General features: G+C 40.8%; 1 protein-coding gene across 1 annotated transcript in view; it reads left to right on the top strand.

Moving 5' to 3' along the window:
* Positions 1–569: 569 nt before the first annotated feature.
* The window catches only part of myo10 (myosin X), a gene marked incomplete at its 3' end in the record, with an annotated part of 112,684 nt that continues 87,494 nt past the window's right edge, over positions 570–25,759 (top strand). The window contains exon 1 of the mRNA XM_048228208.1: positions 570–943. Coding sequence (XP_048084165.1) covers positions 923–943 — 21 coding nt within the window. The remainder of the gene's footprint in view (positions 944–25,759) is intronic.

The following is a 25,759-nucleotide window of genomic DNA, read 5'->3' as shown; positions in this document are numbered from 1 at the left end:
GGGATAAGGAGGGGATAAATTGAGTAATCAATTGAGCATTGTATATCTAGTTTAAATGTATTGAATAATTTGAAATGATACTTTGAATTCTAGCATTCTATTTTCTTATATACTTGAATATCGAGATCATGTGCTCCATGGCTACCTCTGACTAGTCGGAGTGATAGCCAGTGAGGCCTACATTTCTCCAGTTTCAGTGCTTCAATACACTTTTTACTTTTTCAGTTATGCATTTATTGGGGAATGCAAGAATTTTGTAATTAGGTGTGACCGGCCAAATATGCCGGTGCCGTTTATTTTAATTTTTTTAAAAAGCACAGTCCATCCGCGTTCTTGTGTGTGTGTTTGAGAGAGAGAGAGAAAGTATAGGCCAACTGTGTGCGTGCTCCTAAGAGATAGAAATGTTGTTAGTGTTTCATGAGTCGTGACTTTGTAAGTGTTTGCGCATGTTTCACTACTGTATGAGGACGCGGTTGTGTTTGCTGTGAGCTCACTTTTCCTCTCAGTGAACTGCTCGCGTGCCTTCCATTATATTCACAATTTGGAACAGCAGGAGGAGCACGAGACTCCCGGACAGGGACAACTTTCCCACCGAAATGTGCGGGGCGGGGCCATGTAAGTCCGGAGTTGTTAGGAAGTTTAACTTCGAACTCTGATGTTTACCACTGCGCCGCTTGTTAACCGGCAAACAACAAACGGTCTGCGGCCCGCGCGAGAAACGTACTTACGGAGCAATACCAGTAAAAACACATGAAATCCAACACGAGCGAAATTGTTCATATTGAAGCGAAAAGACGGGCATCTTCTCACCAGTTTTAGACAAAGAGCAAGAGGGAGACCGCTGAATTTGAGACTCACATGGATTAACGGATAGAGCGACTCTGCGGTTGCGCCTCCGGCAGTCTATCGGACGAGAGGAGAGATGGATCTCTTTCTCCAGGAGGTAAGAATGCAGCGTTTGACAATGTGAACGTGACCGTACATGAGCCAGTGTAATAGGTTCGTCGTGAGCTTTTGCTTTGTCTTTAGGAGTGTGTTTGAAGTTTTTTCCCCTCTGTCTCTTGACTCGTCTTTCTACCGCGTGCGTGCGTGCGTGCGTGTGTGCGCGCGCCTCACTCACTGACCCGGTTCCCTTCGAGACATGTGTCTGTTCTTGTTTGAGGAACTCCCAGCGGACACTCTGGCATTTCCTTGCCATTTCCCTGTTTCCGCTCCTATTATTAGACGAAACACACACACACACTCACACACACTCTCTCTCTCTCTCTCTCTCTCTCTGGTTCGTTCATATTGTTTACTGGAATAATAATAAGTTAGATGTTCATAAATGCTTTGTAAATGCGCCGGTGAGAATGTTGTCTGGGAGAGGTGAAGCTTTGAAGGTTAGGCTACAGAGCGAACGTGTCGGAGGAGACTTCCGTATTGGAGCAGCTACAACAGGTGTGGATAAGGTGTGTTCTAACGCTCGCTAAGGTGTGGCTTAGAAAACAGTGTGTGTGAGTGAGTGAGAGAGACAGAGAGAGAGCCTATACAGGAACACAAAGGTAGAGCCCACAAAGTTTAACACACACACACACAACACACACAATGTAAATGACTTACTTTATTTCTAAAATACTGAAATGTTAGTGTGTAAAACTCAAAGCTGGGCATACCAGATTTAACTATAATCCATGGCATGTGTTTGTATTATAGAGTATGTATCACCCTGAGAGAAGAAATACTCTTTTCTGATTGGCTGGTGGGGTGGCTATTCATTCTGAATAACGGGACATCTATGAAGTAGATCTGGTAAAAAAAAAGTTTCATCACCGTTCCATATTAATGCTTATGAAAGGTAACTAACAACTGATCAAGTCGCAGGGCCTGAATTTCACTGCGGGATTGCGGGTATTACGCATAATTTGTTCAAGTCCCGCAACTCTAGCCATCATAATGCGAGAAATTCCCGCATACACTTTTACAGCCTGTCTGATGACATTAATCTAATCATGAAGTGGCGTGAATGCGGTGCTATTGACCGGACGGATCAACTACCGAGTTGAATTGAACATAGCCTCATGCAGACGCAGACACACACGCACAGAGAGAGAGAGAGAGAGAACCACTTTGCGCTTATGCAAATAGGCTACGCAACCATGGCAAACGTTTACATCTGGAAAGAGCTCCTTGGTAACTATCCTGCTAGCTCAGGTCACGTCAACACTTGATCCCAGAAAGATTGTCATCGACTTGTTAGTTTTTTTGAACATTTATTTTATCTAATGACACAGAAAACATAATTAATTGCATCCACATATCCTTATTCACTAGCAACTAGCCTAAAACCGTCAGGCTGAAGGGAGGCTAATTACTCTCACGTATTTGTGACAGGCACTCAATTACACCTACTCATCACCAATGTGCACTCAATTAGACCTACACACCACATTAAAGATATGCCTAAATGTAATAGTTTAAACATCAATATGAAGCATTCAAATTACTAAATATGTTTAGCTACTAGTAATTACTAGTAAAATACTATACATCATTAACTCATTGAATGCCAAGCTGTTTTCGGAAGCTTTGTCCTAGAGTGCCAGCAATCTAGACCATTGTTGATGATTTTTGTACAGCCACAGCATATTCTGTGTTATAGCTATGAACACATACAATGGCTCGTTTAAATGGTGAGACTTTAAGCTCTCAGTGGGTGCAAAACGTGTATTTCTACACGCCTCTGTTCCTGAGAAATCCCGAACTAAACAGTAGCTAGTTTTCATCAAAATCGCTGTTTTTTTCCTAGAAATAGAGGGGTCATTCCACGTCAGTTCAACCAGGGCCCACGCACTTAGGTCTCAAAAAATTCTGAAAAAATTACCAGGTGTACCTATGTTACCCAGGAGACACACTGTAAAAATACTCTTATGTAAGATCAATACTTTCCAAGATACAGCCAGTTTTACAGGGGGAGGGGGGTGTCGATTTTGTTCGGCCTCTTTTTTTTTGTCAAAGTTCACAAGCCCACAGCGCAAGAACTAAACCATGTAGGAGGCTTAAATTTTGCATGCTGGTACATAAATAGGAATAGTATGTAGCAAAATGGTCATGTTTGGTCTGGATAATCCTGCATGGTCATAGCTGTCCCTCAAATTTGATACAAATTTTATTGGAGTTTTTGGCTGGGCTCTGTTTAAGCCTTCAGAAGACATATTTGTACTCAACATAGGCTCTTTATTTATTTTCCTTACTGAGATAACAGGGCTCGACAGTTACGCCACTGACACACACACACAGCTTGATCAGTGAACACACACACACACAGCTTGATCAGTGAGTCCACATCACCTCTTCTGCTGGGAGGGCACAAGGACATCTAACACTCCTCAGGGCTCGACAGTGCGCCCATTTCACTGAGAATGCAGTGAGAGAAGAAAAGGTAACCTAACATGCCTTTTAGCCCAGTTGACGTATTGGCTGCAATATGCAAAATATAGCTGTAGCGAACAGGCACAAAAGTAGCTTCCCGTAATACTCCCATTTTATTCAAAGGTAGAACGCTACTGACAACTCCAGGCTTCCACGCATGCTTGTTTGTTTACACCGAATACAAGCTGAAGTGCAAAACGAAAGTAGGCCTAACGTTTGCCTACTGCCCCATCAATGCAGATATTTCAAATAAAAAGTAAAAGTATAAAAAATATATATATCCTTGATTAGCCTATGTTGGGTTTTGTGGATGAGAAAATGTTGTAGTTAGCTGTTTTAGGCAGTATGCAGTCAGATAGGTCACCATGGGCATATTTGGATTAGCTACAGATGGATTCACAAATAAATAAATTAGCCTACATTTGGCAGGATACTTGATATACAGGCTAAATGCAAATATGGCAATGTATTATACTATTTTACATTAACAAAATGTAGGAAAATAGAACAGACTGAAAATAAAGTAGGCACTGATCTTTAAAATCCTATTTCCTGTAGCCTAAATGTTGTCAGTCATTCTTAATATTCGCAATTGGTGCACTGGCATGTTTAAGTGTTAGCTTCAGTGTAATGTTAGATTATGTTTAAGTTAAGTACAGAACTGACTGTGCGCCCAAATTTTTCTCTGTGCTCCTACATTTTTTAACTTGGGCGCACAAGTGCTCCTGGAAAAAAATGTTAGTGTAGAGCCCTGGATAAGTAGAAACACTCTCACAAAAAGCAATGAACAGAAAACAAATCCCTTCAGGGTCTGAACAGCAGACCTCACAAGTCTGAAAAATCATTTTGGTTATCATTTTCAGAGCACCCAAACACCTTGTGGGAATATACAAAGATTTTTTCAATATGTTTTTCTGTAATCCCCCCTACATGAATAACCTAAGGGGGGAATTCCCCCCCCATTTTGAAAAATGAATTTTAAGCCCTGAGTCGGCTTCTTTTTAAACGGAACTGCTTGTTTCCTTTGTGTGCTATAAAGGCCTATAGGCCTGTTGCTTGGCAACCATGTGGGAAGCGGTATAACGACCTTCAAGGTGTCCTTCATAGGAGTATAGCATCAAGTCAATCAAACTTTTGGGATATTGGTCTGGCCAGTTACGTGACAGAGGTGGTTGTGATGAGGGTTGGTTGTTTCACCTGCTTCGGTGTCAACAAAATGAACCATAGGTGCACTAGAGGGGTAGCAATAAGATGACCCCAAAACAGGAATGCTTTTACAGGTGGTAGCAACTGCTACTTTTTCCATCTTTATCCTTCATGACTGATTTTTTTTGCTAGTTTGGCATTTGGTTAGTGTCAGTGTCACATAAGCCAGTATCTGGAGCCTACAGAGGTTGCACAGGTAGTCCAACTCCTCCAAAATAGCACCAATACGTTCCAAGGATTGCTATGTCTCCCAGCGCAGTCTCAAGAGCACAGAGGAGATTCCAGGAGACAGGCAATTGCTCTAGGAGAGCTGGGAAGGGTGGTAGACGGTCCTTAACCCAGCAGCAGCACCAGTATCTGCTCCTTTATGCAAGGAGGAACAGTAGAAGCCCTGCAAGAGCCCTCCTGAATGACCTCCTGCATTTGGCTAGGGTCAGTGTCACTACTGGTAGCACATAAGCCAGTATCTGGAGCCTACAGAGGTTGCACAGGTAGTCCATCATTATCTGCTCCTTTATGCAAGGAGGAACAGTAGGAGGCCTGCAAGAGCCCTACTGAATGACCTCCAGCTAGGGGTGGGCGATATATATCGTCTGCGATAATATCGTGATTGTTGTTTTAACAATGTGCAAATTTACATTATCGAGTATTTATATTACTTATGGGGAAAAACACTCAAAATCACGCATTGAAACCCCATACATTCACTACATCCAGGAGGTGTATGCAAGAGAAGCCCTGTTGCAGCAGAGCAAGTGTCACATGATCGCTAGTGGGTCCATGTTGTCACACGCAGGCCTAATGTTTATTTTGTGTAGCGAGATCAAGACGTAGCCTACTTGGGATTTTGTGCAGCTACTTCTGTTCACATAGCATTGATGAGACAGTCACATTTTTTCCTACATGGTGTTATAACACTTGCCTTTGAGTATTTTAATAGTCAGTTGTAAACAAAGAACTCTTCTCATGTAACCCTTTTGTAAATGGACTGAAGTTCGCTATAAATAACTACGTGTATCGATTATGCTAACCGTTAGCATCTCTATGGGATTTCTCATATACATTAGCCATAAGCTAACGCATTAGTTTCTATTCTGTAACTTGGAATGCTTTCTCTTAAACAAAACATCGAAGAAAATAACCGAGATGTACTCTGTTGGTGTGCTTAGTTTTACAGTGAATCCTAAGTAAAGCTTTTTGAAAGGAACTTCAGCTTCAGACTTTCTCTTGGGAAACTGTTAGGCCTAGTCATCTTCTCTAATGTAGCTGGCTAGACCATGTCATTGCCACACACACAAGTGGGGGCAAAATTGGAAATGTGTCATAGAGTGACAATGCATTGGTTGATTTGGTTAAAAAGTCACAGGTTAGGTTATTGGTTAGTATTGAATTGATGCTATTCATAAATAATGAGCTGTAAAGTAACTTATACTTTTACAATTTTTTTTTAAAGGATATCGACTAATTATCGTTATCGTCAAAATCACAAAAAATATCGAGATATTATTTTTTGTCCATATCGCCCGCTGGTGTGAATGTCTCTGACCACACTGTCAGAAACCGACTTCATGAGGGTGGCCTGAGGGCCCGATGGCCTCTAGAGGGACCTGTGCTCACTGCCCGGCCCCGTGCAGCTCATTGGCATTTGCCATAGAATACATCTCACTGGCCTTTGCCATAGAATACAGCTCATTGGCCTTTGCCATAGAATACATCTCATTGGCATTTGCCATAGAATACAAAATTGGCAGGTCTGCCACTGGCGAAGTTTGTGCAAGAGACACGCACGTCCCAAAGGTTAAATTCTGTGCTGGACTCAAAAAGACAGATGAACACGAGTAAAGATCCGCACACTAAGAGTTCAAATTGAGGAATTGGTTTAATCACCAGAAGTGATGTAATGTTTCGGGCAACATTGGCTATTTATTTATTGGCAAGTGGTTGGCTCTGCAACACGACATGTAGGCTACTTGAAAAATGGGCTGGGCACCTGTAGGCTGAAAAAAATAAACATGACCATTAAGTTTAAGTATAAGTATAAGTATATATACTCTTTTGATCCCGTGAGCAACAACTTCCTAAACACAAGGTGTTTGGGTGCTCTGAAAATGAGAACCAAAATAATTTTTCAGACTTGTAAGGTTTGCTGTTCAGACCCTGAAGGAATTTATTTTCTGTTCATTGCTTTTTGTGAGAGTGTTTCTACTTATCTCAGTTAGGGCTGGGCGATATATCGGTATTACGACTACGACCGATATATTTTTGAAAACTATATGTAGTTGAGACAATATCGTAATACCGGTATTATGTCAAATAATGGGCCATTTTATCAAAGCCACTTGCTCTTCTTTGTTCAGACCATTCAGATAGCCGCAGCTCTGCTCAACTGCGCCTCTTGCGTGTGCACGTTCTCCCTCGCAGCACTACAAACATTCAAACATGACGGACACTGAGTCAGATTTTGTTTACCTTGATCAGAGGGTGCTGATGCCTATTCCGTCGGCACATCACCGGCTAGACCGAGAATTCTCGTTGTGAAATCAAAATTCCACTGGAGCTCCAAGCGGTTTTGTACACACTGATTTAAGTTACAACACTGTTTACAGCTCTTCGACTCACGGTAAAATGTCATTTTTGGTACGTAACATAGCCTAGCTAATTTAAATATAGACGTATGCGTTCATTTTTGCATGTTCCGGTTCGTAAGAAAAATCCCTATGCACGATTGAATGGGGTTTCAGGAATCATAAAAAATAATGCCCCTAACTGCTCGCGAGTCCCCGCGTGCATATCCTCTAATAAAATCAGCGTGTAGGTTGTCTCCCTGAGGACTTTAGATCTGCTACTGTATATCGCTAAACGCAAGCATTCATCAGTGCACTCTTGATGAGTGACTCAGTTACGTTGTTTAAGTAGCCAGTCAGGGTCAACTTTTGGTCTTTTGTTATTTGCACAGCTTTATCAGAGCAACTGTAGCCTATGCCTATTGTAGGCCCATGTTATTGTTTACACTTTTTTGCACAGCTGTGTTAGAGCAGTCTGAAATCATTCTAATTAAAGCTGGTTGAGTGAATACGAAACACTTGGCTCTTTCTGTTTAAAATATCAATATACATTGTATATCGCCAATCAGCTCCAAAATATATTGGGATATCAGTTTTGGTCCATATCGCCCAGCCCTACTCCTTATGCAGTTAAATATTTACAAACAGGTATGTGCTGTGTAGCCTACTTTTTTCTTATTTGCACAGTATGCCAATTGGTTTATTATATTGGCTTTTAACGGTAGCCTATGTTTTGTGTTACCTTTATTGTTTTCTTGTTGTAAAGCTGTAGGCCTGTGTTGCCAATCAGGGTCAAGTCAAGTTTATTTATATAGCACATTTCATACACAGAGGTCATTCAATGTGCTTTACATAAACAAAACCAAACAATAATAACAAATGAAAGCATAGAAGGGCAATATAGTCAAAGAATAGTTAAAAGGTAAAGATCATAATAAAAAGAAAACATAAAACACAAGGTAAAATCATTTAAAAATAAAGACTAATTAGTAAGCAAAAACAAAGGCAAAAGTAGTAAAAAAAAAGTAATAAAAAGACAAAGTAGAATAATTATCAAGGCAGATTCAGAATTTGTAACTTCGGCACAGTTAGCAGAAAGCATCTGAGAACAGTTTGGTCTTAAGTCTAGATTTAAAACTGGCTACAGTTGGGGCCTTTTAATGTCATCCGAAAGTTGGTTCCACAGCTGAGCCGCATAGCAGCTAAAAGCTGCTTCACCATGTTTAGTTCTAACTGTGGGTTTTACTAGCAGGTTTTTCACCTGGGACCTGAGAGGACGAGAAGGTGTGTACTGCTGAAGCATGTCTGACAAGTATTTAGGTCTTGCTCCATTTACTGATTTATAAACAAGCAATAGTGCTTTAAAGTCAATTCTGTGACTTACTGGAAGCCAGTGCAAGGACTTAAGAATTGGAGTAATGTGGTCAGTTCTTTTAGTTTTTGTTAGAATCCTAGCTGCTGCATTTTGTATCACCTGAAGCTGTTTAATAGTCTTTTTAGGAACAGTCCATTGCAGTAATCAACCCTGCTGGAGATAAATGCATGAATGAGTTTTTCTAAGTCATGTTTTGACATCAGCCCTCTGAGTTTGGCAATATTTTTGAGGTGGTAAAAAGCTGATTTAGTTATCGCTTTCATGTGGCTGTTGAAATTTAGATCACTGTCAATTAATACACCAAGATTTTTAACAGTATCCTTTGCCTTCAACCATTTTGTGTCAAGGAGAGTGGCAACCCTAAGTCTTTCCTCCTTTTTACCAAATATAATTACTTGATTTGGTCTATACACTCACACATAGATTCAAGAGGACCATAGTCGTTTGGTGATAGAGCTAAGTCAATTTGTGTGTCATCTGCATAGCTATGATATGAAATCTGAAATATGAAAATTATTTTGAATGATTTGTCCAAGTGGGAGCATATAGAGGTTGAATAATAGTGGCCCCAAGATCGACCCCTGGGGAACACCACAGGTCAAGGACGTTGGTGTTGAGGTACAGTTTCCGATGGCAACAAAGAAGCTCCTTTCTTGTAGATATGATTTTAGCCAGCTGATAACTATGCCTGTAAATCCAACCCAGTGTTCTAGTCTGTGTAGTAAAATATTGTGATCAACAGTGTCAAATGCTGCACTAAGGTCCAGTAGCACTAGGACTGATGTTTTACCTGAATCTGTGTTGAGGCGTATGTCATTGGAAACTTTAATGGGAGCTGTTTCAGTGCTGTGATTTGCCCGAAAACCAGACAGAAAGTAATCAAAATACCCATTTGATGTTAGGAAGGTGGTTAATTGATTAAAGACTACTTTTTCAATAATTTTGCCAATAAAAGGTAGATTGGAATGGGCCTGTAATTGTTTAGCATGGAGGCATCCAGGTTATTCTTCTTGAGAAGTGGCTTTACAACAGCTGTTTTCAGTGACTTAGGAAAAGTGCCAGACAGCAGTGATACATTTACAATTTGAAGGACATCCGCCGCTATGAGGTGAAAAACAGTTTTGAAGAAATTGGTAGGTGTGTCTAAGACACATGTGGAAGAGCTGAGATTCTGTACCGTTTTTTCAAGTGTTTCGTAGTCTATCAAGCTGAACTCTGACATCAAGTTTAGTTTCCCTCTGTTTGTTGCTGGAAGTTCAGGTTGTTGAATTTGTAATTGAGCAGATATGTTGAGTCTGATTTTGTCAATTTTACCTTTAAAAAAAGATGAAAATTCATTGCATTTATTAGTTGAGAGAAGTTCAGGCGCTAATTGTGAGGGGGGATTTGTTAACTTATCAACAGTTGAAAATTGAATACGAGTGTTATTTGAACTTCTATTGATAATGTTAGAAAAGAAAGACTGTCTTGCTTTGCATATTTCAGAGTTATATGTGCGGAGCATCTCTTTATGGATTTCATAGTGGATCTGAAGTTTGTATTTACGCCATTTTCTTTCAGTCTTCCTACACTCTCTTTTTAGAAGTTTAACTGCTGGATTTTGCCTCCATGGTGCTTTCTGTTTGTCCTTAACTTTCTTGAATTGTAATGGAGCAATGTCATCCATACTGTTTGCCATTTTTGCATTAAAGTGATCAAATAAGTCTTCAGGGTCTGACAGTTGACTTGTCTGATCATTTATGATTCTCCTTTTTACCATCATAGCTGTGTTTTGAGTGTGTGGGGACATAGACACATCAAAGAACACGCAGAAATGATCAGATAAGGCCAGGTCTTTAACAGCTGTAGAGACATCGAGACCCTTTGTGATAACAAGGTCGAGGGTATGGCCGAGAGAGTGTGTTGGCCCCTGTACATGCTGTGTTAGGGAGAAAGTATCGATTACTGCAATGAATTCCTTGGCATAATTGTTGAAGTTTGGGGGAGCTGATTCAATGAGAGTAGCAGCACTGTTTGCTCGACCGAATATTGTTATTTGCACAGCCCTCAGAGCAACTGTATGCCTATTGGTATATGTTATTGTTTACACTTTTTTGCACTTTTTTCTGTTAGAGCAGTCTGAAATGAATGAATCAATTAAAACCGGCTGTGTTGTCATAATTGTTGTGTTGAGTGAATATATGAAGCACTTCGCTCTTTCTGTTTGAAATACCAATATCATATCAATATCGTATATCGCCAATCAGCCCCAAAATATCGGGATATCAGTTTTGGTCCATATCGCCCAGCCCTAATCTCAGTAAGGAAAATAAATCTATGTCTATTAGGGATCGACCGATATGTTTTTTTCAGGGCCAATATCGATATCAATTATTACCAAAACAGGAGGCCGATAACCGATATGTAAAACTGATATTTCAGTTGTCAAAAAGGGGGGTAGATAGTAGCCTAGGCTATGGCGATATGCAGAAAATTTTCATTCAAAAGAAAAGCTAACTTTTCTTTCTTTGTTTGATACACAATTGTATCACCTTGCATCACAAGTGTAAATCCTGTATATATATATATATATATATATATCATGTTAATCCAAGAGCTGAGTGATAGCAATTATTAATTATTATGACCGCCGCTAGCGAAGCTGTCATATAGGGATTGTCAAATCCCCTGAAATGTCTGAATCAATTAAAACCGGCTGTGTTGTCATAATTGTTGTGTTGAGTGAATATATGAAGCACTTCGCTCTTTCTGTTTGAAATACCAATATCAGAAAGACCATAACCTAGGCTACTAACAGGAGCTAAGTGAGTTAGCCACAACACGTTCGCTACGTGATGGTTTTCTAATGGAAAATATATAGGCTACCTGAAAGATAACCTGTCTATGATGCATCCTAAACACCTGGCTGGGACATTTAGCTCAAAGTCTCAAAAATCTAAGTCAACGTTCATTCCCAAACACCCATATATGCTACTTCAATCCTCTATTTTCAAAGGTGATTCAAGTAAGGAAGAGCATGGCTCAAAGTAAAGTAACTAGGACTGAAACTACAGAAATTCGTCAAAGTGAATAATTTGTGTCAACTCGCCGCAATGTAGATTTATTAACGCACCCGTGATCTACATCTCCATTTTAACCAAATGTTTTAGAGCGCACGTTGACAGATGTATCCAGGGCAGGGCTGTACCTACACATATTTGTTGCACGTGCTACAAAAATCATTCTTTGCTATGGATGATTTAGTACCAACGTTACACCGGTCCAATACAGTTTTGCCTATGGCTATACCGTGAGACTGAGACATTTTTTTGTTCGGCGCGTTTTTAGGTGTGAGAGGGAGTCGATGTGCTTTGATTCCAGCTTGGTAGTAGTAGTCTATGCGATTAAAAAACACGTGTGTGTGAAGTATCCAAACAATGATGACGCTTTCATTATGGCTGCTTTAGCCAAAGACCTTGAGCTACTGTGTCGCTTTCCGTGATTCACACAGCTGCGTGAAATGTATTACTACTGATATGCAAAACTATTAACTTTTCGCCAAGAGGTGGCAGCTTAAGTCCGGTTGATACTGTAAGCCATTGGTTCCCAAAGTAGATTTTATTTGGGTCGCCAGCATAGCCTAGTGACAATTTATGTTGTGTAATAGGCCTAGCATAGGGCCTACCTTATATAGCCTATAGTTTGTTAACAGTCACGGTTTTGTCATAACTCCCTCTATGCATTTTTGCATTTAGAATAGCTCTGAAACCAGGGGCGAATACTTCCCGGGGGGGGGGGCGCCAATGCGTGGATATCTCAATCGCAAAATTAAACAATATTTCTATCGGGTGCCTACCATGGACTAGGCTGGGTGAACTCAGCCTGATATGCCGGCGATTCCTTTTCGATTTCTTAAAAGATGGAGCTTGGTCTGGCGAAAGCCAGACTAACCATGGACCTGATAGTTGCAAAATGCAAGGGAACATGAATCAGCATATTATTTGCACAAACAATAACGGACAGTAGCTCTTCAACTTGGCCCGTTAAAATGTGTATGAACAGTCTAGCAACGCATTTCATGAAGGCCCTTTTGGACATGTCAGTTATTTTCACCACTGGGTAAAACGGCATTTTGTTTTAGACTACTGGTATTTAATTTCTGCATTGACAATAAAGCTGAATATCATATGAACTAGATGACTAAACTTATGCATATGTAGAAGAAGAAACATTCACAAAAATCCATGACATGACCTCTCTTCTTGATAGCTGTTGAAAACTGCATGGAACTGACAGGGATTGTTTTGTTTAATAATAATAATAAATAAATAAATAAATAAATAAATACATTATACCTTCTGCTTTCCCCAAATACAAAGTAGCCTACAGCCAGGTGAATCTTTCATCAGTCCAGTTGCAATGGATGGACTGTGATGAACTGCCCTACTTGTTTAGATATTTTAAAGGTTTTTTAAGAATGCTACAAAGTGCTACAAATCTATTCACCTTTGCAGGCCAGTAGGCTACTTTGTGTGCGACCTGCAAACACACATTCCAAACAACAAAAGTTTCAAGAGTGGGGGATGGAGTAGAAGATGGAGACTAATTCATTAATATGATTTATTTTCGCGGAATGGATGTACAGGACTGAGCGGCGGTCATATTGTGTACCGCTATGCGGTACATCTAGTTTCCATAGGCATACACAATGGGCTATGTGCTTGTAAGGGACCTGTCACAAAGAGGATGCTTTGCCATCGTGTGTGTGAGTGCACGAGAGAGGAAAAGGGAGAGGAAGAGGTGCATGTGTGATGGCAAGTGTTACGGTTGAATAGTTTAACAAAACAGTTTTAAAACAGTTCTTAGGCTATTTAAGCATGCAATTTGTGTCCATATGTAGGCTATAAGCTACACTTCTGTGAGCCTAAAAGGCACGTAATAGCCAGCTCAGGACGCGATTTAGTTCAGGTCGGATTAAATTACGGCTGACCCTGTGCCTGTAGTCTATTTTCTGACAGTCCGTCAAAAAGCAGCAACTAGACTTTTAGACGTTCGCTATCGCATAATTTAGGACTTGTCTACTATGTAGGCCTAAGGGATAACGTCCGCCAAGGTGTCCCGTTATTAACAACTAGACTGCATTTCCGGCGGGAACTGCGAAAGTGTGCTTGCCCTGGTCCGGTCACCAACATGAGCAGACAGTGACATACGCTATGCTGAACCTGGCTTGATCCAAGCATTCTAACAGTGCCTTTCAGTGTTGGAGCAGTGGCAATACCTCAAAAGCTCTATTCAACTATTGCCTTATGGGTGAATGCGGTTCGTTGGCTTTTTTACCTGTGGCCTGCCTTCGAATTTAGCTTCTATGACTAAAATCAAATCAATAAAATAAAACAACAGCAGTGATTGGCTGCAAAAATAAATAATGTCACGCGTCTTGCACCTCTCAAACTGGGCTATCAGGTAACCTAGAGAAAAATGTGAAATTATGAAATATGACTAAGGCATTAAAATGCTTCTTGTTTGTCAGGATACTTTTTCACTGATTTATTTTAATATATTCCATCCCCTAATTCTGTTTCACTGGTTTATTTGACAAATAATCTATATGGATTTGCTCTATAAAGACCTTATGTCTGTTTGGGATTGTTTTGAGAGCCTATTGATGTATCTCAGAATAATGTCTAATGTCCACAACATTAGTGATGTTTTTTGTGTGTGTGTGAATGTATTTTACTTAACTCATTGAATGTAGCTGGAGACTCATGAACGCATGTCTCTAATAGCCACAATAGGAGTAATTTTAGCAACACCGTATTTTGTGTGGCCCATAACGACCCAGTGGATCATGAAAACGTGCCAAAATTCACATTCCTTGCTTGTTGTTGGTACATTAATCCCATTCAGATTGCCACTTATCAGTGATGTAAGAGTTCAGTATAGGTTTAAGGTCTGGGGCAGGGATATGACATTCTGTGACTTCTTCATTGAGGGCTTGCTTAGCAGCACTGTCCGCTTTCTCATTTCCCCTCAGACCAACATGGCCTGGGACCCAGCAAAAAACTACATTCAAGTTCTGGTTCTTTAGACGTTCTAGTTGATCAAGCTACGCTTTGGTTGTACTTTTTGCGTGACATTAAAGCCTACTGGAAAGATTTTTAATTGCAATTTCATTGAATGCAATTTACTTTTACGATTAAATAAAATTAATTTATCCCTCTCACCCATAGTTTTCTATTTATTTACAAATGTACATAGGCCTACTGTAATTACATTTATACATAGTTATTCTACTGATCTTCATACTATTCATCCTGCACATAGACTTATTTTTACTACTCTTATAATGTTGTTTCTGCACTACAATGACACTGTTTCCACACTGCACATAGCTGTATGTTATGTACATATCTGTTATATATTTGTCATATTGAATATCCATATTTATTCTGTTTTATTATATTCTGTTAATACACTGCATATATCTATATTATTATTTCTACTATTATAATGTTACTGCTACATCTACATACATTATTCTACTTATTGCATGAGATAACTGCTAATACACTGCACATATTTATATTTAATTCATATTACTCTAAACCACCTTCTGTAAATCAACTGTATACTACTGTCTACATTGTAGTATACAGTTTCATCACCTTTCTTTACTTTGCATCACATTGAATGCATACTGTACATGAATCACAGCTAAGATCTTTGGTTGCTATGAAGGCCAGTCGTTCTAAATGGATGGTTGCTATGGCCAAAGGCCAGTTCTATCTCTGCCATTGTCAAGCGGGCATATCCTAACCTTATCTTATTTGAAGCATCTCTATTTTACTTAGCCTACTTCCATACAGTACAGCGAGTCCCATTAAGAAGTGGCCACTTCATTCACACTTACCGTGATCCACGCAGCAACATTATTAAATTAATCTGTCACCATATGCCTATGCCAACGTTTGCAAGGAGGAGAACATTTTAATTTGATTCACAATGAAACGTTACATTTAATGTACATGTTGACAATGAGTAGGCTAGTTTTGGTTGTTGCTGGTTGGGTTACTGCATCCCTTAGTTATGCCTAACATGCAAAATTGTTCCCTCGCGATTGTTAGCTCCTAGACGCATTTCAAAACATCGCGACGTGAAATGCCACCACAAAAAATTGTTCGGTCTTAGTGAGTTAGGAGTCTTCGCGACTTCTTTTAAGCTGTTACAGACTCAGGCGCTACTTTTAGGGCTAAAATGCTTCCTGAATTACTCTTAGTAAAAAAAAAATAGGACTCCTAAAGTTACGAGTACAAGCATTTCATATCAAATGACCATGGCATCACGCTAAGCAACATAAATCCCATACAGCAACATCTCCTCCCTAGCTTCTAGCCACACAAGAAATGAATAATGTTAAATCTCTGCTTAGCATGCTTCTCCGCTTAGCATTCTAATAACAGAAGGGGCACATTTATGTTGACCACTACCATATGACTCATTATATCTGTAACTGTATAAAACACTTACTTTCATAAAGGACGCACACCATCCAGCACATACACATGGAAACCGATATTTTAGGCACTTGGCCACGAAGCTCTGTTCTAGAATCTTTGCTCTGTTGTTCCCAGAGTTGCTAGGCAACAACAAATAAACGAAATGACAGTCTTTGATACCAATGGTATCAAAAGTGTACAAGTGATTACGAATGGATGTGTGTGGTTTGCAATTAGAATAAACAAGAAATAACATTTCCAATAATTTCCCATGATAAATTACATATTTGCACCTTCCTTACTTATGAAGCTCACTAATGCCACCGTATTTAGTAAAATGTAATACAACGTTGCCACCTAGCGTTCAGATGTATTTAACATTAACGTGACATTGCTTGCTTATTCTTTCGTCAACTCCATGCTTTTAGGAAAACAATCTTTTTATCATAGTTCCCTCTTCAATGAGCGATTACCAGCTCATTTTTGTAACAGAGATAGCTGTTTATTGTCCCTAGGTTTACAGAAACACCTATTAATACGTAGCCTACGGAGTGCTGCCGACCACAGTTCATTACGGCCCAGAATGCCTTGCATGTCTTTACAACAAAACAACACAGTAAAACCTAAATGCCCGTAAACATATGCATTTGCATACTTGTAACATTTGTAATACTACTCTCCCATCATGATATTTAACAATAATGAAAAAATTAATTTGAATACCGTCAATGTGAAAACAACTCTATTATGTAAGCTAAACATAGCTACTGTTCTCCTTGCTATTTCAGTTCGTAAGTCCATACTATCCCATGGCAGAGCAAGGATTTCATGATTAGGCAAGATTGCCCTGAGAAATTGTGGCTACCCAGAGGCATTGAGCATACTTGGAAGGTGTAGTGATAGAAGGTGAATGGTGTAAAGGTGAATGGTGAGAGTTACCAAATACCTGTGGGTGGTTTGCAAAATGATGGAAACTTTTGGAATATTTCTTTTTTTTTTAGCTTATGCACCCTCACATTGGAGTCCCCAGTTCATATACAAAATTTGGTATCGATATGTGACAGTGTTCCTGAGATATGGACGACTTCCTGTTTCGGAGCTTCGCCGGCGATTTCGTTTGGCTGTGATGGGCAAACGCTTTCGAAAATCAAAAATCCTTCCGGTAACTTTTGTGAGGCTTGGTCCAAGGATAATGTACGTCAAGTTTCGTGGCGTTCGGACCAAATTTGTGACCTGTGAAAATTTAGTTTTGCTTTCTGTTCAAGCCAATATGGCGGACGAACAACACACCCACCTGACGTCATCTTCGCGACCAACTTACACCGGTACTGACCGGACGTTTTAAAGTTGGAACGGTGTCTGTGTCTCAAAGGGCCTAGGCGCTAGAGCTGACAAAAAATTAGGGAGCTTGCTTGCAAGCACACTTAATTAATTGACGAGGCGAATGCAAAGAACTCCCGACGCGCAGCACCCGAGTTTGTAGGCCAACTAGTAAACGGTAGGCTATACTAACGTGCATCAATAGGGAATTCGCTAAATGAAAGAGGTGGGTGCTTTAGGCTTATTGATCCGGATCAAAGAGACAATAGCTTACAAAGTGGTGTTTTTGTAACTTCACTGTAGATGATTGTGACACGTTCACATTACAACTTCAGCAATGTAAGGTAGGCCTAGCTTCCTTACCTTCGAAAAATAGCTCCATACTAGGGGTGAAAGATTTTGGAAAAAAATCTAATTGCGATTTTTCTCACCAATATTGCAATTGCGATGTGATATGCAATTATTTTTAAGCTCTTTATCTTCTGTCTTATTCAACAAAGACAAGCAATATATTATTCTATAGTATGACCAACACAAAATTAGATAAGTTAAACATAAACGGTTCTTTCCTGGAGCCCAGGCATATGTTATGATGGCATTAGGTCATTGAATAAGATTGATGAATGAAATATTTTTTATTTAACTATTTTATTTACATTAGTAGACCTATATTTGTTGAACTTCCAGCCTTGTAAACATTTAATGATTCTGATTCATTTCTATTTCATGTAGATATGACCATCTTTCGTTAGTTAACAAATAGGTCTACATGTAGTGGCACTGACACGGCTTCTCCTTGTCCTGTGCTCTCCATACACGCGCGCTCGTGCACGCACACACACACACAGACCCGCTCCTCTCCTCTGTAGGCTACTTGCACGTGAATTGGAACAAACTACTGTAGATTGTTGTAGAGCAAATAAATGCGGCTGAATGACCGTTCGGCTCGGTGTTAACTAAAGGTTAGCATCATCAACACCGCAGCGCAATATGCATGCATGCAAATTAACTAGTTTGTTCATATCACAACAAAGCCAATCGCGGAGACAAAACTCTTTAAACAGGCAAAGTTATCAGCAGTTAGCAGCATGTGTGTAGAGCCTTAGCTGGTAAGCTAATGTTAGAACAGCTGGGTTTTTGGTGGTTAGCTGTGTCAACTACTTGCGGATAACATTATGCATCAATTCATTACCTGTGAGATGAAATGTTTGTGCCGCCAACCCCCTTGGATATAGCAAATGCTGTCACTGTACTCCAGTAAACAAAGTCCCCAGTGCACAGGTGAATGGCTGCTGTGCAGCCTAAACAGTCGTGGAGTTTTAATCGTCAGCTGGACAAGTGAATGAAGTTACCAGCCAGAGTAGCAGCAGAGGGGAATTATGAACTAGAACCAGGGACATGGCAGGTTCGAGCAAAAGGTAATGAAGAGGTTTATTTTTAACCAAAGTAGCTCTACTGATCAGACCTTTCTTGACACTGTTAGCTGGTCTTCTTGCTTACGTTTTTTGCTTCTTCAGTGGTCGGTGAGAAGAGTCGGTGGCACGTCGGCAAGCAAGTATAAATGCGTTTTGGTGATGTCACATATTACAAATCGCAGCCTTTGCAGTTTGAAAATCGTGTTTCATCATATCGCGATATTATCGCAAATGCAATAAATCGTTCAGCCCTACTCCATACAGCTGAAGCCCAGTCTACAATATGCCTCGGCGAGAATTCTAAACTTTCTCTGTGTTCAGTCTTCGATCCTGATTGGCTGCATTCGTGCTAACTAACAAATCAGACGGTGTAGTGGGGACAATGCTCTCGACCACAGAGTAGCAAATGCAGGGAGGAGAGACGCTTTACAGACAAAGTAGCTGCTTTCATTCTTTATCCATTTCAGTATCGGCTTATCGGTGGAAAAAATGACCGAGACCAATCATTATAAAAATGCTAAATATCGGCCCTAATAATCGGCCCGATAATTGGTCGATCCCTAATATCTATGTTGAGTACAAATATGTCTTCTGAAGGCCTAAACAGAGCCCAGCCAAAAACTCCAATAAAACTTGTATCAACTTTGAGGGACAGCTATGACCATGCAGGATTATCCAGACCAAACATGACGATTTTGCTACATACTATTCTTATTTATGTACCAGCATGCAAAATTTGAGCCTCCTACATGGTTTAGTTCTTGGCGCTGTGGGCTTGTGAACTTTTACAAAAAAGAGGGTCGACCAAAATCGACCCCCGTAAAACTGGTCGTATCTTGGAAAGTATTGATCTTACCTAAGAGTAATTTTACAGTGTGTCTCCTGGGTAACATAGGTACACCTGGTAATTTTTTCAGAATTTTTTGAGACCTAAGTGCTTGGGCCCTGGTTCAATTGACGTGGAATGACCCAACACTGAACACCACACCATGCAGGGCTGCGTTTGTGCATTTGGCAAAGGGGCTGCTGCCCCGGGCCCCGGCCACTAGGAGGCCCCGGCGCAGGACATTTAAAAAAGAAAACAAATGTCTTATCGTCACCTGTCTTTCCCCTTATCAATGCATGCTATCACAGACAACAATGGTTTCGCATGAGACAATTAGGAAATATGAAAGCGGAGCTCGAAAAAAGAGAGAGCGGCAGCCAGACGTTCTCAGTAAGGCGCGCCAAAACCACGGCCCTACCCAAGTATGCACTGTGCGTATCATCAGGCTACTTGAGATAGAATTGCCCCTGTTTGTGTTCACACCAAATAGGCCTAGGCTACCATAACTTCCCAACTCTGCACAGTATTCCATTAACTGCATGACAGTAGGCTATTTACAATTTTCTGTAAAGTAAGTTTGTAAACACATTATCAAAATCAACTTAATGCAGAACTATGCACGTGCGCACTTTTTGTTTGAGCAGGAGAGCCTACATACGCATGCTACAGAAGTTGTCGGCTAGCTTGTTGTTTTCTATTACTATCTATGCTGGTTATCAGCACACAATGTTATAAGCTAATTCATTAACTCGAGACTCATCATGGATATAACATGTTTTTTAAACAACGAAAACAGAAAGGATGGAGACAGCAAAGCGAGAGGAGTTATTTCAAATGGGCAAGCCGCAAGCACAAGGTAGGCAAGATTGTTGCGCTTGTCAAAATGGCTAGCATTACCGCTGTTTAAAGCCATACGTGAACATAGCCTTCGCTAGAACAAAACTAAAGGTAACTTTAGCCTTTATCGGGCTATACAAAGTTGTCCAAATAAATAGGTCGTTGTTAGGCGTTGTTGTTGTAAAGATATTGCATGTGGATGTCATTAGCCTACTATGTAGACTACTTTTTAACTGACCAATGCAGGAACCTAACCGGGACAATATCAAAGCGTTGAAAGTTAGGTGGGTGTGTGCGTACCATCGCATTCATTCCTGCAGGCGCCTTGTCCACAAACGAGGATCAAAATAGTATTAAGTCCACATCCACCCTGTCCCTGACAACGCATCAAGTATCGGCTCCAACACCCCTTTGTTTGTATTTGATGTGGCTGGGCTGCGCGCTAGACTGGGCGTGTTTCAATGTATTTGACGTCGTGGCTGGCTAGGGCTGTGTGTTAACAATGTATCATGATGTGGCTGTGTGCATGCGCGCCAAACTCTAGGCTACAATGTTTCATGAGTTCAGAGTTCGGGAGTTGCACATTTTAGGCTGACCTGGGTACCACTGGCAGTTTTTTTCAAGGCTTAGTTTAAGTAATTCATTGATGGTAATAATATAATATTTCATGGTTGATTTTTTGTGTGCATTGCCCCATGTTTGTAGGTTACTTGTTTGTTGTAGGTTGGTACAATTGTATGTTGGTTAAGTGTTCCACAATATATTTCATTTTTACATTATCTATCATAATTTAATTGCCCCTCTCTCTCTCTCTCTCTCTCTCTCTGTCGTATGTATATTGATAATAATAATAATAGTAATATATATTGAAATGGGGGGTCTCGGGGAGGCCTCTGCCCCGGGCCCCAGATGACCTTAACCTGGCCCTGACACCATGACTGATCATTACCCTTCACACCACACCATGACCCATCATTACCCCCCACCATGACCCATCATTACCCTCCACACCATCCACACCATGACCCATCAACATTACCCCACACCAACCACACCATGACTCATCAACATTACCCCACACCAACCACACCATGACTCATCATTACCCTCCACACCATCACACCATGACTCATCATTACCCCCCTCACCATGACTCATCATTACCCTCCACACCATGACTCATCAACATTACCCCACACCAACCACACCATGATTCATCAACATTACCCCCACCAACCACACCATGACTCATCATTACCCTCCACACCATCACACCATGATTTATCATTACCCCCACCATGACCCATCATTACCCCCCACACCATCACACCATGACTCATCAACATTACCCCCACCATGACTCATCATTACCCCCACCATGACCCATCATTACCCTCCTCCACACCATCCACACCATGACTCATCAACATTACCCCACACCAACCACACCATGACTCATCATTACCCTCCACACCATCACACCATGACTCATCATTACCCCACACCATGACTCATCATTACCATCCACACCATGACTCATCAACATTACCCCACACCAACCACACCATGACTCATCATTACCCTCCACACCATCACACCATGACTCATCATTACCCCCCACCATGACCCATCATTACCCCCCACACCATCACACCATGACTCATCAACATTACCCCCCACCATGACTCATCATTACCCCCCACCATGACCCATCATTACCCTCCACACCATCCACACCATGACTCATCAACATTACCCCACACCAACCACACCATGACTCATCATTACCCTCCACACCATCACACCATGACTCATCATTACCCCCCACACCATGACTCATCATTACCCTCCACACCATCCACACCATGACTCATCAACATTACCCTACACCATCACACCATGGCTCATCATTACCCCACACCATCACACCATGACTCATCATTACCACACACACACCACACTGACTCATCAACATTACCCTACACCATCACACCATGACTCATCATTACCCCACACCATCACACCATGACTCATTACCACACACACACCACACTGACTCATCAACATTACCCCACACCATGACTCATCATTACCCCACACCATCACACCATGACTCATAATAACCCCACATCATCACACCATGACTCATAATAACCCCTCACACCAACCACACCATGACTCATAATAACCCCTCACACCAACCACACCATGACTCATAATAACCCATCATCACTAGGGCTGGGACAACGCGTCGACGTAACCGATGACGTCGACGCAAAAAATACGTTGATGCAAAATATGAGCGTCAATTCGTCAGTCATAACGCGTGCCACTAAATATTTTTAATTTTACACCTTCAGTGTTCCCCATACATTGACTAATCTGTGGCTGGACGCCACAAGATCAAAACTGGCCGTCACACGTCTATTTAAATTGAAGATAAAATCCTTTTATTGAGCTGCGCTTTTTACACACGCAGCCTTTCCTTGCCCCACCCGCTCTCTCTCGTAACGAGCCCGCTGCCCCTCCTCTGTGTGCATCACATTCTCTGGTGTGCATTTAACAAAATATTCACGATTGTTGAAGGATTGTTGTTGCCCCATAGAAGCATTGCATAGAGCACTGCGGGCTAAATTGCTATTAAATCCGCTTAGCATCGTGACCATGCTGCTCAAAGTTGTTCAAAACTGCTGCATTAAAGTTAACTCTGCTAAGGTCTTATCACAACATAGTACACTGAGGAGACTAAACTAAGTTAGGTTATGCAATCAAGCAGTATCTCAAAGCTAACGTTAGAATACTGTTTGGATGTCGAGTTTAGCATGATTACTTACAGCTGCTTGTCAATTTCGTTACTCATGCAGGGTTCATTTTATTGACTCTGACACTGAATGTTTGCAAAATCCCGATGTAAATGGAAAAGTGTTTTCCAAGACTCAAAAGTGCTTGTCCCAAGGAGAAGTACGAACCGTTATTTGAACTAACTACGTTATGAATTGCATCCACAAATCAGCAGGCTTTTAACTACAGTATGTTAGTGTTACAATTGCAAGGGTTCCCTCACTTAAAGTGACAGGCACTCAATTAGCCCTATACACTACTGAACTTTATTGAATGCTACCTCTGACTAAGAATGCATTACTTTGCACTTGTAGGCTATAGTCTTTTATTTTGGAATTTTAAGAGCAATAAACATATATTTCAATGTTAAGGAATTCATGTTTTTTCATTCAGATATGTAAATCAACATGTATAAATTGCTATTAGTCAATTAATGGGGAGATAATCGAATCGGACTGAAAAAATGAATCGTTAATGAATGCATCGAAATCGCTAGATTAATCGTTTATCCCAGCCCTAGTCATCATCACACCATGACTCATCATTACCCCTCACACCATGACTCATGACTACCCCTCACCACACACCAGTCGTTTGACCCCTTCTTCATGTGGCATATGCGTACTTCCTGTTGACCCCTTCTTCATGTGGCATATGAGTACTTCCTGTTGACCCCTTCTTCATGTGGCATATGAGTACTTCCTGTGGTATATTGTGGTATGCGGTGGTACGTTGTGGCATAATGTTGTGTGTTGTGTGTGATATTTACTTTAACTGTTGCATAAAGAACAGAAGGGAATCTGGAGAAGCGGGAAAGAGAGTGAGTGAGAGAGAGAGAGAGAGACAGAAGAGTTCAGAAATCAGAGAGAGAGAGAAATGAGGAGAAGCTGGGCAGGAAGTAGAGGGAAAGAGTGGATTGAGGGGGGGAGAAAAGGGCTGTGTGTGTTTGGTGTCGGATGTCAGTATATCTACTGGAGAATCGCCACTGAACAAAGAACTAGTGTGTGTGTGTGTGTGTTTGTATGTGCTCTGTGTGTGTGTGTGTGTCTGTGTGTATCTGTGTGTGTTTGTATGTGTATTTGCATGTGGTTGTGTGGAGTGACCTTTACAGACACAGATCTATCCAGACATATATCTCTCACACACACACACACACACACACACAGAGACACTCACACACACACACACACACGCAGAGAGTAAAATAAAGTGCTTACGGTTCACTCCATGATTCTAACCCCACATTTCTCTCTGTCCACTTCTGGCTCAGGAAATGGGAAAACAAATAAATACAAACATAATACAGCATAAACAATCCCAACCAATCAGCACTGTGCTTTCAGGGGCTCAGAAGGGAGGGGCTAACTATTTTACATAACTATGTTAAATAACTTTAAATAAATTATAGATATAACTTACAATACATTTTGGCAGACAAGTTTATTCAAAGTGACTTACAGCAATAGTGTGTGTGTGAAAGCGAAAAGAGGTGTGTGTGTGTGTGTGTGTGTGTGTGTGTGTGTGTGTGTGTGTGTGTGTGTGTGTGTGTGTGTGTGTGTGTGTGTGTGTGTGTGTGTGTGTGTGTGTGTGTGTGTGTGTGTGTGTGTGTGTGTGTGTGTGTGTGTGTGTGTGTGTAGTGTGTGTGTGTGTGTGTGTGTGTGTGTGTGTGTGTGTGTAGTGTGTGTGTGTGTGTGTGTGTGTGTGTGTGTGTGTGTGTGTGTGTGTGTGTGCTGTGTGTGTGTGTGTGTGTGTGTGTGTGTGTGTGTGTGTGTGTGTAGTGTTTGCAGCGTTTCCCCTACTTTGTTCCTCTCCAGGTTTGATGTCAACAAATAATAATATAGTATCGATAGTATAGTATATATACTCTTTTGATCCCGTGAGGGAAATTTGGTCTCTGCATTAGTAGGCTAACGTTAGTTTGGTCTCTGCATTAGTAGGCTAACGTTAGTTTGGTCTCTGCATTAGTAGGCTAAGGTTGAAGGCGTCTCTGCATTAGTAGTAACATTGAAGTGTATATATACTCTTCTGATCCCGTGAGGGAAATTTGGTCTCTGCATTAGTAGTAACATTGAAGTGTACATATACTCTTTTGATCCCGTGAGGGAAATTTGGTCTCTGCATTAGTAGTAACATTGAAGTGTATATATACTCTTTTGATCCCGTGAGGGAAATTTGGTCTCTGCATTAGTAGGCAAATAATAGTAGGCTAATGTTGAAGGCGCAGTCAGGGATTTCATGAGAGTTTGTGTTTATGTTTAAGTTTATTAGCAGATGCAATATTGTGCAAAAACACATAGCCTAAGGTAGCTCGCCCTGACCTTCAGTATTCCCAGATGAATTCCATACAGTCAATGCTCTCAAACCCTGTGCTGCTAAATTTCCCCTTGGGGATCTATCTATCTATCTATCTATCTATCTATCTATCTATCTATCTATCTATCTATCTAACATGCCTAGGCTGTGAAATGAAGGTCTAGCTTACTGGGTTT

This window comes from Alosa alosa, chromosome 19 (assembly GCF_017589495.1).
Source record: "Alosa alosa isolate M-15738 ecotype Scorff River chromosome 19, AALO_Geno_1.1, whole genome shotgun sequence".
Lineage (NCBI taxonomy): Eukaryota > Metazoa > Chordata > Actinopteri > Clupeiformes > Clupeidae > Alosa > Alosa alosa.
Note: the sequence above shows the minus strand (reverse complement) of the source record. Positions and strands in the feature narration are given on the sequence as shown.